Source organism: Tursiops truncatus, chromosome 21, assembly GCF_011762595.2.
Source record: "Tursiops truncatus isolate mTurTru1 chromosome 21, mTurTru1.mat.Y, whole genome shotgun sequence".
Lineage (NCBI taxonomy): Eukaryota > Metazoa > Chordata > Mammalia > Artiodactyla > Delphinidae > Tursiops > Tursiops truncatus.
In genome coordinates, this window is record NC_047054.1 from 12,904,430 (window position 1) to 12,921,622 (window position 17,193).

The 17,193-nt window shown below is 40.8% G+C and overlaps 1 protein-coding gene across 5 annotated transcripts in view; it reads right to left on the reverse strand.

Moving 5' to 3' along the window:
• The window catches only part of CASP3 (caspase 3), a 34,355-nt gene that overhangs the window by 16,984 nt on the left and 178 nt on the right, over positions 1-17,193 (reverse strand). For 3 of the 5 annotated variants that reach the window (XM_033848766.2, XM_033848768.2, XM_033848767.2), the window contains exons 2-4: positions 5,887-5,954; positions 3,997-4,121; positions 411-539 (exon numbers count right to left, since the gene is read on the reverse strand). In XM_033848766.2, coding sequence (XP_033704657.1) covers positions 411-539; positions 3,997-4,121; positions 5,887-5,939 — 307 coding nt within the window. In that variant the 5' untranslated portion in view covers positions 5,940-5,954. Of the gene's footprint in view, positions 1-410; positions 540-3,996; positions 4,122-5,886; positions 5,955-17,193 lie in introns of those variants that run through there. The other 2 variants (XM_073798680.1, XM_033848769.2) reach the window with 1 other exon arrangement.

The window sequence follows — 17,193 nt, forward strand, 5'->3', positions numbered from 1 at the left end:
AATTTTATTCAACCATTTCATATGCACTGTATGGGAATAAGATGAAGAAACCTGAGAACAGAACTGAGAGATCATGTAAACCCAACTTAGGGCAGAGCAACACACCTCAAACCACTCTAGTGAGTTGGTATGAATAACTTGTTTTACTTACATAAAATATATAGAGTAAAAAAAAAAAATATATATATATATATATATATAGAGAGAGAGAGAGAGAGCGAGAGAGAGAGAGGGGGAGAGAGAGAGAGGGGGAGAGAGAGAGAGAGAGAGAGAGAGAGAGAGAGAGAGAGAGTAGGATTGTGTACAGTTTAGTTCCACAGTTCTCATGCTTTACTTTTATATGTGTATAATTACAGCTAGATTGTAACATAAATTGGACAATGAAGATCATTCTTTTCATTATTTCTTACCACTGTACATTAATTCCAAAATTTCTTCACATGTAAGATCATTTTTATTCCTAACTTCATATTTCAAGTTCGTGAAGGTTTCCCAGAGGTTTGCTGCATCTACGTCTGTACCAGACCGACATGCCATCCCTTGAACAGAAAAAGTTACTTTTAGTTGCATTAAAAAAAAAAAATTTGACTTAACCTGGTGGCGCAGTGGTTAAGAATCCGCCTGCCAATGCAGGGGATACGGGTTTGAGCCCTGGTCTGGGAAGATCCCACATGTCACGGAGCAACTAAGTCTATGCACCACAACTACTGAGCCTGCGCTCTAGAGCACGCGAGCCGCAACTACTGAGCCCACATGCTGCAACTACTGAAGCCCACGCGCCTAGAGCCCGTGCTCTTCAACATGAGAAGCCACAGCAATGAGAAGCCCGCGCACCACAACTAGAGTAAGCTCGTGTGCAGCAACGAAGATCCAGCGCAGCCAAAAGTAAAAAATATATAAAAATAAATTTAAAAAAGACCCATAAACTGCTTTGAAATGAACTACTCAGTGATTCACACAATCTACAGTAAACTCTTCCTTGCAAATGCTAAGAAAATTCAATATTCTGATCATGGTGACACAAAGTCTCTTTCATTTCTTAGCATATAAGACACTTCATAACATAAACTGTTATAGTGTTACAGTCACAAAGACGTCTTTCACAGCTGCTTAGATAGTGAAAAACAAACTTAAATGCCTAACGAGAGAGGTTTGGTTAAATAAATTAAAAGTCATTTATATAATGGGAGACTATATTGCCACTGAAATTTTGTAGACAAAATTTTGCCATGGGAAAATGGTCATTTAAAAAAAAAAGCATAGGATCCTACTTTAAAGAAAAAATTATAAGTATATATATATATATATACACACACACACACACACATACATATTGTACATACACAAACACACATATACCACCACACACACATATGTATCAATACACACCTCACAAACTCAGAGGAACTATTTCTTTGATTTCAAGTTCCCAACAATTCTAAGATACATTAGTACTTTCATAACACCTTTTCAGGAAAAACCCCACAAACCACTAGCCACTTTAGCACTGTTCATCAGCCATTCTGCTCTGCGTGGTCTCCATTAAGCCTTCTAACCACCATGAGACCGTTATCATGACTGGCTTCATTTGCACAGATGTGGGAGCACAGAGGAGTCCAGGAACTTGAACAAAGTACTGAAGCTGGTGAGCGGACTGTACCCAGGAGTCCTGGGCTTTCCTCATGCCTTTACAGCGCCGTCCACATACACGTACGGATTGACTGAACAGTGAATTCAGATTTTAAAACCCTAAAGTGCTGCAGGGGGAGGGCACACATTGAGTAAACTTAACACATATGCATAGAAAAAAGCCTAGATGTTTCTAGCTCCAAATTATTGTTGATTATCTGAGTAGTGTGATTAGGAGTGATTTCAATTTTTCTTTTGCTAATCTGTAATTTCTGAAATGTATATTATGGCCATATATTGTTTTTATAAAATTAAAGTAAGCTCATCAAGGTTTTGACATTGGAAAGGCTGAGGACACCATGCAGCTGTGTGACAAGGTGACTGAATTCTGGTCCTGGTTTGTGAGCCACTTAGTAGTTGAACAAAAAATACCAGGCTGCCAGAGGTGGCTGTGAGAACCTGATCTTCAAATTTCAAAGCAGAAAAGGGGCTCACTCTAAGGCTAAAGCCAGACTACAGGCCTAAGTATTTTTGGGGGGAGAGTAGAACAATTTTCCCCCTCCCCCTTTAAAGATAAGTAAGTACTCGGGATGTACTAGAGATACAACATACAATGTGATAAACATAATTAACACTGTTGTATGTTATATATGAAAGTTGTTAAGAGAGGAAATCCTAAGAGTTCTCATCACAGGAAAAAAGCTTTTTTCTAGTCCTTTAATGTTGTATCTATTGGAGTTGATGGACGTTCACTAAACTTATTGTGATAATCATTTCATGATCTATGGAAATCGAATCATTATGCTGTACACCTTAAACTTATAAGTGCTGTGTGTAAATTATATCTCAATAAAACTGGACGGAAAAAAAAAACTCCAATAAGTTCAACAATGTAAAATTCTATGGGACGAGGGCATTATAACTAGCAACGTGAGGCAGAATACCTAACGGTTGAAGGTTGTATCTCAACTTGGAGCCGAAAGCAATACAAATGGTGCCATTCAGGTTTAGACACTCATTTTCAACTACTTTTTCCTCACTCCTTATAATGAATCTAACATCAAATCCAGCTTATCTTTCCAGTGTAATCTGGCTTCTTTCCCTTTTCACCAGCACTCTGGTAGACAGCCTCCTAAACTGAATCAGCAGATTCTAGTTTCCTTAACTAAAATTAATTCTAATACAATTAATATGCAAATTCAAAGAATTATCACAGCACCAATTTAAAAATGAAAAATGAAGAAACAGCCAAAGTGTTCATTCATATGGTAAATTATGCAAGTCAAGTGAACATTATATTTAGGGAATGGGATATTATATAATCATTAAAATAACAGATATGAAAATTATACAGCAACACAAAAAATGCTTATATTACATTAAATGGAACAAGCAAAATACAATATTGCTTACTATTATGGATAAAATTAAGCTTTGAAAGAAACTGTCAAGGAAAAAATATCAAGTAATACAGTAAGATGTTAAATAGCTTTTTAGGATCGTGAGGGATTTTATTTTTTACATTCTCTTAAAAAAAACCTCTGAAAGTATTATTAGATTCAAGCTATACATAGTATAGAGACTGAGAACGGGATCTGGTGATCAGGCTATGGTGAACCTAACAGCAACTTCTACAGAGCGGTTGAGGTAGAAACAGAGAAAACAGAATCAAAGGGATGGAAAGAAGTGAAGATGGCAAGTTTAAAGTACGTGTTTTTAAGATTTAGGGAAGGAGACAAAAATCAGATCAAAGCTTAAGAGGCAGCAGGGTAAAAGAAAGGTCTCTTTAAGGTTGGGGAGTCTGTCTTCTTTTCGGGGGAAGAAGAGAAAGTCAACAGAATGAATGAAGGCACAGGTGAAGTGGCATAGAAAGTGGATTCAGAGCACCAACGCTGAGTCCCAGTTCTGCTACTAAATCATCTGTGGGACTCTGTGCAAGGATTTTTAACCTTTTGGCATCTAATGGTGGTTAGTTTTCAGAGGTGCTCTAAGAATTAAACAAGACAATTTCTGTGAGGTGCCTTGCACAGTTCCTGGAATGGAAAAATACTTCTACTTACTATTTGTTGAGATCCTTCCATTAACATGAAAGAGGGAGCAGGAAGATAAAGAAGCAAGGGTTACACAGAAGTCAGGGCAGAAGAGATAAACATACAGATAGAAGAGGGAGAGATTTTGATGATGGGTAGAAGATTAAGAGTTCATGTTGAATTGTAGGACCCATGGGGTCCTGCTCTATCTCTACTTCATGGCTATTCTGTGTCATTAGTTTACTAAATAATAACATCAATTCTGTTTTTTATACTACACCAAATATAAATGGTACAAATACTTGTAAAGGATTAAAAACTATCTTATGATACATACCAGTACTTTCATGAAAGTTCTTATTATTAATTATTATACATAAACCCATTTCAGGATAATCCATTTTGTAACTATAGTCCAAGGATATTCCAGAGTCCATTGATTTGCTTCCATGTAAGATCTTTCTGTTTGGAAATCAAACAACAGTTTACAAAGAGAGAAATGACCAACGCTGCTGTTCACATTGACACAACTTCTCTAACACATAGGAACAGTTAACATTTGTTGAATATAATATGCCAAGTTGTGTGCAACAGGCTTTCCCTCACTAAAATTTCACAAAAACCCATTTCACAGATGAGGAAGTGACCACTATGAGGCTGATGGTTATGAAGATACAGTGTCAGACCCAAGGCTGAAAGCATCTGTTGAACTTCAGAGTTCAGACTTTTAATCTCTATATTTTGCTTTCCTCTAAATTTTATTAAAATTTCATCAAATTCATTTTATACTTAAATTTCTTTTAACTTTCTAAAATACTTTATCCTTCAAGGTAAGAGTGAAATCATAAAAATTACCCTGAAATGATAGGGAAATAAACAAAAGGCAACTATGACCCAAAACACAATATTTATCACAATTCCTAAATTGTTCCTTAAACCCTGTGCACTGAACAAACTAATAACTTATTGCTACATAGAATCACTGTTGTAAATAATTGAAAATACTTGTCTAAAGGTCACTTATCCAAAAACCTCTGTTATCTAGACCAGGGTCAATAAACTTTTTCTCAAAGCGCCAAATATTAAGTATTTTAGGCTGGCTGGCTGCCTGTACAGACTCTGTTGCAGCCCACTCCATCCAGCTGGTGGAAGTCGCCCAGGACAATATGTAAACGAATGGGTGTGGCTATGCTTCAATAAAACTTGACCAAAATAGTCTGCAAACCTGATCCTTGACCTGGACCAGGAATCAGGAAACAACAGCAAAAAACTGATACCTAACGTCCATGTACCCACACACTCAACCTGGGAGTATTTCACATTATATGCAATTCTAAAAATACTGTTGGAAAAGGATAGTAAATTACTACCTTTTAAAATAGTAAATTATGTTCTGTATGATAGGAAAAGGTAGGAAAATGTGTAAATCAGTTTAAAAGGGTTTAAAAAAAGGCAAGAAACCTCTAAAATGAGACTGCCTTTCAAAAGGTTAATTTCTAGGCAAATTCCTTTGCTAAACAAATATTGCAAAAATCTTTATTGGTAACCTGTTAATAGCTCTGCTGTAACAGTATTGTTTAGTACTAAAATTAGTTTATAATTCCCTGGATGGTCCAAAATAATAATACTGGACCCCAGAAATAAACTTTTAGAGTTAAATGTACCACAAGAGATCCCAAATGGATAATAACAGACATGAATTAAGAGTGTTTGAGTTCTATCTTTTCCCTTTCTCCACCTGCTGGTTATTGGAAGCATTAATGAGCAGAATATTCCAAAAAGGAAGACTGAGACAAAGGGTAAAAGATAATCTATAACCAGGCAATTCTTCCCCAGACTGAGAACTGGCATTTTATTTTAGCCTTAAAACTCACAAATAAACAGGAGGCCAAAAAATCTCCCCCAAACACAAACCTCTCATCCTGCACAGAGATTCGGAGGGTGCCTCTGCCTCTCCTGGGTCATCCTTCTGCTACTAAGGCAGGGTTTCTGACTACACGTCAGGCACCCTCCCACCTCCCCGCAGTTCCGTGAAAGTTTTATTTTAAGGAGGAGATTCAGAGAGGATAATTTAACATGTGTATAGCCATGCAGCTGTCACAGGAGGTAGGAAGTCATCTGGGCCTCTCTGGCTTGAAAGCCCATATTCTTTCTGCTTCCTCAAAGTTTGCTGTACTACATACACCCATCTTTCTCTGCTTGTATGAGATTCCATTTAAATACTCACGTCTCTGAAGTTTTAATGGATTTTGAATCCACTGAATTTTCATTGTTCTCCATGGATACTTTTATTAACTAGAATATAAAGAAAATAGATGTTAATCAAAATCAGCCATTATAAGATCACTGCATTAATTATTCCAATGATTATTTCTCTAAATAAACACACTATACGAATATTTTCATATTAGCAGTACCATCACTCTCCCAGCTTCACCTCTACTGTTCAAGGCTTCTGTGAGTCAAACCTGAGAACAATCCTTTGTAAAGGTATGCATAAGGTCGCCCATTTCTCTCTTTCGTTTTTAATTGAGCTATGAAGTACACATAGTGCACAGATAGGAAGTGTGCAGCCTGATACATTTTTTTTTTTTTTTTTTTGCGGTACGCGGGCCTCTCACTGCCGTGGCTTCTCCCGTTGCGGAGCACAGGCTCCGGATGCGCAGGCTCACGGGCGCAGCCGCTCCGCGGCATGTGGGATCTTCCCAGAACGGGGCACGAACCCGTGTCCCCTGCATTGGCAGGCGGACTCTCAACCACTGCGCCACCAGGGAAGCCCCTGCGCCACCAGGGAAGCCCCTGATACATTTTTACATTTGGATACCCCACCAGATCAAGATACACACTGCAACTTGTTTCTATTACAACAGATCTGGTCATTGGTAAGAACTCTGCCTTCCAACTCAATGCAGTTAAAACAAAAACCAAGAACGGTGTACCTCACATAACACTATTCTACGATGCTTAGATTCCCAAGAGATTCAGCACCAGGAAGTTCCAAACCTCCACATAATCTTTACTCTTAAACTAGACATGAAAATCCCACTTTCTCATTTAAGGTGGTGGACCGGCTTTAGGAAACCTGTAAGTAAAAACTAAAGTTCCTGCTTTCATTCTTCTGTCAGACAATTCTGTTTACCTCCCACAGTGAGTGAGTCCTTCTAATCAAGGCAGCTCTCACTTACGGAGCATTTATTATACAGCAGGTACTGTGCTAGGCATCTTATCTTTTATTTTCCCAACAATCTGAAAAGTCAGGAAACCTAACTCCTAGTGATTAAGTGGCTTTGTCCACAGACGCAAAGCTTAGTGATGGAGGCCCCCTTCTTCCCACTCTTCCCTACTGCCTCTGAAGAAGCCAGTTCCTTACTACCTGTCTGGAGTTCTACCATGTCTTCTCTAGCTTCCCCAAAGCAAAGGTACTTCTATGGCAATCTGCCTCCTTAAATAAAGAATACAGAAAAACAATGACAAAAATTTTTTCTCCAGCCTCTAGAAGTCCTGCCTATCTCAAAAATTCCAATCAAAATAGAACTTTTAACCTAATTCCCACGCTAAAATCAGAAATCTTAAAAGAATACACACCCCGTCAAAAGGACTCACTCAACCACAAAAGCCTTTACAGAAAGTCCTAGGCTCCCTCCCCCTTTTTAAATTTAAAATTTTAAAACTGTGATAAAATATACATAAGATCTATCATTTTAACCATTTTTAAGTGTACAGTTCAGTGACATTAAGGACAGTCACAGTGTTGTATAAACATCACCACCATCCATTTCCAGAACTTTTTTATCTTCCCACACCTCCCCGTTACCAAAGTCCCCCCTTTCAAGGTCTCTTAAAAATTGAGACATCTCTTCTCTTCTCCAAAGCTCAGTTCCTTCCTCCTCTGTCCCTAAGTACTGTGTGCACCTATCGTGGGGGAAGATGGAGAAAAAAATATGGAGAGGAAGTGTCACCATTTTGGAACCACCGAAGAGGGTAGCGTTTCACCTTCTCTCAAAGTCAGTCTTTGCTGTGCATTTCTACAAAAGCTCTTTGCTTTTCTATCATCTTACTTCCTGCAGTTTTTCTAGAAAACTAAGGGAGGATGCTGTGTACAACTGGGATGAATCATCTTGTAGTCAATAAGCAAATACTTCGTGAGCATGTGCTTTGTGCCAGGTGCCATTCTAGGCTCTAGGACAGAGTGGAAGACAAAACAAAATTCCTTCCTTCAAGAAACTTTCATTCTAGAAAGGAAGAATAATTACAGATAATAAGATTTCAGATACTGATAGGGGCTATGAAGAAAACAAAATAGGGTAGAGTAATAGAGAGACTGGTAGTGTGAGCTACTTTAGCTGAGGAGGCTGGGAAAGCCATCTCTGAGGTGACATTGACAGAAAGAGCTAAATGACATAGAGGCCACCTCGAGAGGCTGCCTTGCTGGGGAAACGTCTGGCAAGTACAAAGGCCCTGAAAGAGTTTCGTGTATTCAAGGTGCAGAAAAGAAAACCAGTTCGACTAGTGCATGGAAAAGGAAGGGAAGGAGTGAAGGGAATTGAAGTGGGAAAGGCAAGATCATATAGGACCTCAGGAGCCAAGAGGAGCTTTGATTCTATCCTTGTTGCAAGAAGGAGAAACCATTGGAGTGCTTGAAGCAGAGGAGGGACAGCATGCTTTAAAAAGATCACTCTGGGGCTTCCCTGGTGGCGCAGTGGTTGAGAGTCCGCCTGCCGATGCAGGGGACACGGGTTCGTGCCCCGGTCCGGGAGGATCCCACATGCCGCGGAGCGGCTGGGCCCGTGAGCCATGGCCGCTGAGCCATGGCCGCTGAGCCTGCGCGTCCGGAGCCTGTGCTCCGCAATGGGAGAGGCCACAACAGTGAGAGGCCCGCATACCGAAAAAAAAAAAAAAAACAAAAACCAACAACAAAAAAAAAAAAGTTAAAAACGATTCAGCTTTATTAGCCTTAATACAAGTAATAGTAATTAATAATTTCCAATATTAGACATCAAATAGACAATTTTGTTTCAGTAAGGTAGCTGATGGCTGAAAGAAAAAAAAATCTGAATTTTTTAAGACTAGTATTTAAAACAGTTTCTATCTGATAAGGATTTCTCAGGAACAAATACTATGACGTATTTTGTTCCCTTTTTTTTAAATTTTTTTAACCAATGATGACGACTTTATGAAGTCATGTGGCAGGGTCAACAAACAAACTCACACTTTTACATAAAGAAATAAACCCCTTCCTTTAAAGTCTTTCACAGAATCGTACCTGATCCACCATGCCAGAATTAATCTCTTCCACCTATATATTTACTTAGCATGTAATTAGAACCCTTCTTGTATTTTCATTTTATTCTGTTTTGGATTTTTTTAAAATTAATTAATTAATTAATTTTTGGCTGCACTGGGTATTCGTTGCTGTGCATGGGCTTTCTCTAGTTGCAGTGAGCAGGGGCTACTCTTCATTGCAGTGCATGGGCTTCTCATTGCGGTGGCTTCTCTTCTTGCGGAGCACGGGCTCTAGGCCCTTGGACTTCAGTAGTTGTGGTGCATGGGCCTAGTTGCTCCGTGACATGTGGGATCTTCTCGGACCAGGGCTCGAACCCGTGTCCCTTGCACTGGCAGACGGATTCTTAACTACTGTGCCACCAGGGAAGTCCTGGATTGCTTTTTATGTGTGTGTATTTGTTACTCTCATACCATGACATAGTGATGGTTTTTCCTCTCTCAATTCCACCAATAAGCAAGTAGCATGTTATATTCTGGTCCCACTGGATTCTTTGAACGGCTTAAAAATAATTTTCTCTCAGGGTCTTCACACTTGCTATTCCCACTACCTGGAATACTAGTCTCACCGATATATTATGTTATATAATATTATATAAGATAATATGATTTATTTCACTCGGGTCTCTATTGAAAGGTCACCTCTCCCAGATGTCTTCCCTCATCCTATTTCACTTTCTTTACTCTGCTGATATGCAATCAACAAGGATCCTGGAGCAGAAATCTTGAGGAATTGCTGAGACAGAAAGTAGGAAATATCAGGGAAAGATTCCTGAGGTGACGGGAATGATTTTGGGAAATTGAGCTGAGAGAACATTAGAAGTGGAATAGAAGTGGGTAGAAGTGGAAGGAAGGAGGATTTTAGGGTCATCTCTTGGTGAGCTGCATTTGGAGCAGTTGAGGGATTGTCCCTTTCTTTTCTTATGGTTGGCTGAATAGTGAGTAGTCAGAGTATTTCCCCGCAGGTTTTAAGGAATAAAAGTGTACATTAAAACCTGGTAAACAGAGTACCCACATTAGCAAATAACACAAACTGGAGTTTGGCATCCAACTTGTTTGCCAAACCCAACTGATTTGGCACCTAAACTCCGAAGATAAGTCCAGCCATCCCAGTGTCCCATCACAAGCAACACAGGCAGACAGAAAAAGGGAATAACCAAGAAATCACTGACTGTTCAAGCAAAACTGACACCATGAAAGAGACACCAAACTCAACAAAAATATTAAAACAAACAGAAAAAGAAGTAATTATGAGTTTTTCTGAGCCTACTGTGTGTAATTTATAAACTAGAAACACTGGAAATCAGCGAGAAGGCAGATAATGACTAGAACAAAAAAGTCATTGCTCAGTTTTGGGTTTCAAAAGAGAGATTTAAATTCCAAACTGAGACAATGGTTTGAAAGCCAAACACATTTGACTTTAGTTGAAAGAAAAGGTTGTCTGCTGCCAGTGTCCCTGTCCTCATGGTGAGACACAGCCAGCCCCCCCACCCCCCACCGCCTCTGCAGGAGACCCTCCACCACTAGCAGGTAGGTCTGGCTCAGTCTCCTATGGGGTCACTGCTCCTTCCCCTGGGTCCCGATGCGCACACTACTTTGTGTGTGCCCTTCAAGAGCGGAGTCTCTGTTTCACCCAGTCCTGTCAGTTGACCTTCATATACTACGGAAAATTTATATAATGATAAATAAAATCCTCACTGCATCAGACTTGCGCACATTTGCTTTCTGCTCATCACCATCTGCTTTTCCCACGTGAAAGCACCAAATCCACACGCTTGGGAGCAGAGCTTTGGTTCCTGCAGAACTTACTTAAGAGTGACACTCAGCATTACCTCACCTCCATTAGCTAATGCCTGGCTGAATGTAAGTTATTCTGGACATGGTGATCTCATCTCAGAAGGATAAAAAAAATCGTCCCCCAAGGGGAAAAAATGCCCTATATGATGACGAGAGTTTAAGTTCTTAGAACACTTTCATTTGACAAAACACAAATAGGAAAATATACAATAGGGCTTAAAAAATATATTGTGTGTGTGTGTGTGTGTGTGTGTATATATATATGATGAATTACTACTCAGCCAGAAAAAAGAATGAAATTTTGAATAAATCCATAGAAACAGAAAGTAAATTAGTGGTTGCCTAAGTTTAGGGGTTTGGATAGAAATTGGGGATGACTGCTGATGGTTATGAGGTTCCTTTTGAGGTGATAAAAATGTTCTAAAATTGATTGTGGTGATGGATACATTACTCTGTGAATATACTAAAAACCACTGAATTCTATAGTTTAAATTGATAAACTGTATAGTATGTGAATTATGTCTTAATAAAGCTATTTAAAAAGTAAAAAAAAATAAAATAAAAATAACAAATATATTGTAGCACCGCAATGGACTTAACGCTAATTGTTTCTTACTGTACTGAGTATGTAATTCTTTCCATCAGTTCAGGATGCTGATGATAATAAATTTCTAGACATATATTGGGTCCCAGAGAAGTTCTAAGTAGATCAATTGACATTAGATGGCAACCTGGAACCTGGGTCTTAGAATCAGGTCTCTGAGTTCCTAGATCCCTTTAATACTTGCCACTGAAGCTACAGCAGTCAGATTTCTCAAAAGTTAAAAAATGTTGTCAGTAGAAATTTACTGTCACTCTAAAGTACATAAGCATTTCAGGCTGTGTTTTCCTAAAGTGAAAAGTTGCAATGATTTCCCAATTTTTTATTGTGGTTAGCCAACTAAAGGGACCGTTGCATAATGCCACAATGAAGTTAAACAGAATAAATTATCTACAGAGTTCAAAGAGAGGAATAAAAATTAATTTCTAAAATTGAAATTTCTATATGAAGTTACAAAGTATCAACATTTTAGGAAAAATAACCAACAACAACCTGTTATTAAAAATGGCTTGAGGGACGGAGGGAGACACAAGAGGGAAGAGATATGGGAACATATGTATACGTATAGCTGATTCACTTTGTTATAAAGCAGGAACTAACACACCATTGTAAAGCAATTATACTCCAATAAAGATGTTAAAAAAAAAAAAAAAGGCTTGAGGACTTCCCTGGTGGTGCGGTGGTTAAGAATCTGCCTGCCAGTGCAGGGGACAGAGAGAGGTTCGAGCCCTGGTCTGGGAAGATCCCACGTGCCGAGGAGCAACTAAGCCCACGAGCCTCTACTGAAGCCCACACACCTAGAGCCTGTGCTCTGCAACAAGAGAAGCCACTGCAATGAGAAGCCCGCGCACCGCAACGAAGAGTAGCCCCACTCGCCGCAACTAGGGAAACCCTGCGCGCAGCAACAAAGACCCAACGCAGCCACAAATAATGCATAAATTTATTTTTTTAAAAAAATGGCTTGAAAGTTGTGCCTATGGTAGAATTTCAAAATGAGATATTAAATTAGGATAACCAGTTTAAGTTATTCCTACTTAGTTAACCTGTCACCCATCAGTGGGTTGTTCTTGGTGCCTGTCCTATAAGGAAACTGAGGTAAGGTCTAAAACCTGGTCTTTGCCCTACCAAACGGGTTTTAAATCTCAAAATGAGACATAAGAACCAACATCACTCACTTCTGAATCATCTCCACAAATACGAGTATCTTCAAAAAAATTATAAGTAAAAATTTACCAAAACAGGTAGCCAAAGAAAAGCCCAAAGAATCATAACACAATATGTGATTTGAGCGTTGTGTAATAACAGGTCCTCTTACTGTTGGCTAATAGGGGCTAGACTCTGAGCTAAAAGGTACATTTATCTATGCATGTATTCATTATTTACGTGTTTCTAGTTAGTCCTTCCAACGATGTTTCGAGGCATAATGAGATTTCCATTTTATAGTTCAGTTGACTGAGGCTGAAAGCAGTTAAGTAACTTTTAAATGGCAGAGCCTGGATTCAAACTCAGATCTGTCAGCTTCCCACACTTCTACATGGCTTAGTTCTACATAGGAGGGGCAATGCTATCAATAATTTCAAGAAAGGAAACAAAAATCCACAACCTAGAAACACTAAGATGAGAGAGGAAGCATACATAAACATGATAGAAACTGACTGCAAGGACAGTGAAATTGTATAAAGTGCACTCATTCCAACTCACGAAGAAACCAGGAATGATGTTTATGGTGTTTTGGGTGCCACTGGGTAATTTACTTCTAAAAGTAAAATTACTCACAAAATATGAATAACTTTCATACTAAGCATTTAGGATGTCATTCAGACACTTTTTTCCTATGTCTCTATTTGCCTCTAAAGGAGAGGTGAAGCCTTTTCACTATGACTTGTGGGGAGATTATTCAGTCCTCCCTCAGTATCCATGGAAGATTGGTTCTAGGACACCCCCCTTCCTCCTCCTTCCAGGGATACCAAAATCTGCAGACGCTCAAGTCCTTTATGTACAACGGTGTAGGAGAATTGGCCCTCCATATCTGGTCAAGAACCTACAGACAAGGAGGGTGGCCCATACTTTGGCCAAAGAACTTGAAAAACATCGGGATTATATTTATTACCAATTAGAGAGGACAAAGTCTCAAAAGCAGTCATGTTTCCAGATTTGGTAAGTGAAACAGAAAGAAGAAAATACTTTTTTCACAACAGTTTGGACAAGAGGAGATTTCTGCTGTGACGTACTAGAGGTTTTATTGAAATCATTTCCCATCTGGTCCCTGCAATTGCTTTGGGAAGAGTCACCAAACTGGATATTGTCATTGGGCCTGGTAAAAGTCAGACTTTTAATATTTATTTTGTAATAAAGGAGGAATCTCACACATGGCAAGTAAAATTAAATACAGAAGAAACTTAAGTAAGTTCAGTTGTGCCACACAAACAAAACCATTCCTTCTTTTTCTCTGGCAAGGACCACACCACCAGGAAGACACAGACAGGAGGGCTTCCCCACTACTCAAAAGCCACAAGCCAGAAAGGACACAATGCTTACTAAGTGCAAGGGGTCTGTTTCCCTCACCTACCTTAAGTCTTGTCCTAAGATGGTATCTCTGGAGGGGCAGAAGGAAAAATGCAAAAGTCCTTGCAGACCTAAATATTGTGTTATGAAATAAATGTAGAATGAAGGATCTTGGATGCCTTTTATAAAAATTATAGATAACCTGTAAGGCCTCCTCCTTCCCACTGAGAATCACTCCTCTAGAAGTGATTCAGTTTTACAACCACCTGCCAGAGAAGGTCTGAAACTGCGAAAAGCCAGGGTCAGTGGTATTTATTTATTTGTCATTTGTACCATAACAATTGACTGAACACCAACTGTGTGCAGAGTCGTAAACCCTGAGTGTTTGAAGTAGTGGAGACCAAGATCCTACCCCTATGTGTGACTCGCACCAGCGCTCACTGTATTCAAAAGTGGCTCAACAAGACAGATGGCCAGTGTTCAGTACAAAATAGATAACTTTATTTTACTCTACCCTAATGCAGAAACTCTATAAGCAACTTGAAGATCAAAATAGGCAGAGAATTAACAACATTACTTAAGAGATTTACAAGGCACTGTCACAGACATTATCTCATTTTATCCCTATAATAACCCTGCGAGGTATGTATATTACTCCTGCCTAATTTATGGATGAAATAGGAAGTGTTGCCCTTGGGATGTGGCCTCGGGTCCTATGACAGCAGAGTACCTATCCCCCTCCATTACATTTGTATTTGTTAAATGTGTACACCAGTATCTAACAGTCTAAGAATTCCACATCTTTTTTTAGATCCAACACCAGTGCTTCCCATCTTTGAGGCAGAGCCTAAAGAACTATCTGATACTGGGCACCAGAACTGACCTAATGCCATTCATGAAACTAAAGACTGCTTTCCAGCATCAGAAGGGGGATGAACCAATAGGAGATTGTGTTAAATTGGATTTGAAAGCAAAACAGAAAAGAAGCATTATAATTGCCTCTATCAGATGTCAGTCTCTTAAAATCGCAGGAGGGGGCTTCCCCGGTGGCGCAGTGGTTGGGAGTCCGTCTGCCGATGCAGGGGACACGGGTTCGTGCCCCGGTCCGGGAAGATCCCACATGCCTCGGAGCGGCTGGGCCCGTGAGCCATGGCCACTTAGCCTGCGCGTCCGGAGCCCGTGCTCCGCAACGGGAGAGGCCACAACAGTGAGAGGCCCGCATACCGCAAAAAAAATAAATAAATAAAAAATAAAAATAAAAGAAATAATAATAAAAAAAAATCGCAGGAGGTAAGACTTCTTTTTCAGGATAGCAAATCAAATCTGATGTAATTGGATACAATGTTTCACTTCTTTCTTACTGGGAACAGGTTTTATTGCTACACTCCAATAAACTGTTCATTCCTTCATTCATTAAAACACATTCTAACTTTCAAAAGCCTTCATTGCAAAAGAGCAAAGCAAAACCATCAGGTTGGGATAGGGATGATTTAAGCTTTGTATTTCCTTCTTAGACATCACGTAACTACAATACATTCAAAGTGGCTGAGCGCATTTTGCCACAGGCTGGTCTATGCAGCTTGCTTAGCACCTAATACGATCCTGCTTATATAAACACATTGTTGCAGCAACTCTGCATTTCAACTCTACCATTCCTTTCTAGTCCGCATCATTTAATTATAATTTGCTAAGCAACCTTAAAATAGGATTTTTTTTTTCTACATAGGGCATAATTATTAAAAAGCATAATACTGTAGTATTGGCATTCATTTGTGCCAGGCCCCAAATATGGGGAAAGACAATACGGAACAAGATAACGAGAAAAACACAGTTCCTTGTGGAATTTGCTTAGGAGCTAATAGGGGAGAGTGTAAAAATAAGCAACTGCAAAGGATATGACACTTTCCTCTTAGGATGAGACGGATGCCAAAGGAATACATAATAGCTAGATTTAACATTGAAATGTTTAATGAGAACAGAAACATAAATAGGAGTTCCTCAAGCAAGTGTGTGGTGATGGGAAGAGAGAGGGAATGCAAGAGTGTTCCAGGCAGAGAACAGTTAGTGTTAAGGTCAGCAATGGCTCTGCAGAAAGTGAAACGGTGCCATAATGAAAGATTAGGCAGGGGAAGGGGACCAAGGAGCCAACCTATGCTTGGCTTTGTTAACCGTGTTAAGGGACTGGGTTATCCTATGACCAAAGGAACAGCTTTCTGGATTTTTATTCTGTAAAGATCCCTCAGCCTGTGCTATAAAGAATGGACTGGAGAGGGGCCAGAGGGGCCTCCTGTAGCCAGTTGAGAGCTTAGGGTGGCTTAAATCTGAGATGGAGAGAAGGCGGCCAGATCCAGTGGATATTTAGGAGGGCCAGGAGGCTTGGCGGCTAACTGGAGGGGCCGGGAGAGGAAGCTGATAAGGTTGGCTCCCAGTTTCTTGGCTTGGGAGCCCCTTATTGAGAACTGGGAAAGAGACAGCTGCCTTGGGAAGTAAGGCTTGAGAGCACACCCACTGAAAACAAGAGTGACTAAGGCACTCTTATTCAACATGGGCTGAGGGGATTTTAAAGCCTAAGGGATTTGGGCCATGGATACATAGTCACCCGCAGGAGCTAGAAGGACGCATGGAGGCCTTCAGGTCTGAAAGTGAATAGGAGTTTAATACTTGAAACTACCTCTTTGGAAAGCGGAGTCACCCGTCAACCTGATAATATCTAGACAAAGAAGGCAGCAGAGACCAAATCCTCACCAGCAATGGGAGGATAAGCCCTGAGGGCCAGAGCCCTTAGGAAAGCACCAGCCCGCCTCCTGACCTCAGGTCATCTTTTCTCCGCGCCCAGCCTCCTCACCACCTTCCCGATTAAAATTTCAGCCTTCGATCCCCGCTGCCTCCCGCTCCCGGGTCCGACCTCCTACCCCCCGGCCTCAGCGCCTCCGCCTGGGCCTCCCGCGCCTCTCCTCCCCCGGCTCAGAGACCCGTGTCAAGCCTCCTGCTACCAGGCTTCAGCGACCCGACCCGGGTCTCCCGACACCCCCCATTCTCGGCCCGGCCACCTGTCCCCCGGGCTCGGCGTCTCCGGCTGGGTCTCCGCTCCCCAGCCTCCCGCTGTCCGCCCTCCACATCCCACGCGGGTCTCCCACCACCCCCGGCCCAGCCTCTCGATCCTTGGTCCGGCCTCCCGTCCCCCAGGCTCGGCGTCTCCAGCCGGATCTCTGCTCCGCGGCCCGGCCTCCCGTCCCTGGGCCGGGTCTCTCGATCTGCGGACTTCAGGGCTCGTCCCCGCCCCCGTTGTCGCGCCAAAACAAAGGATCCGCCGCCCTGACCAGGTCAGTCTCCTCCGTCTCCCCGGGGCAG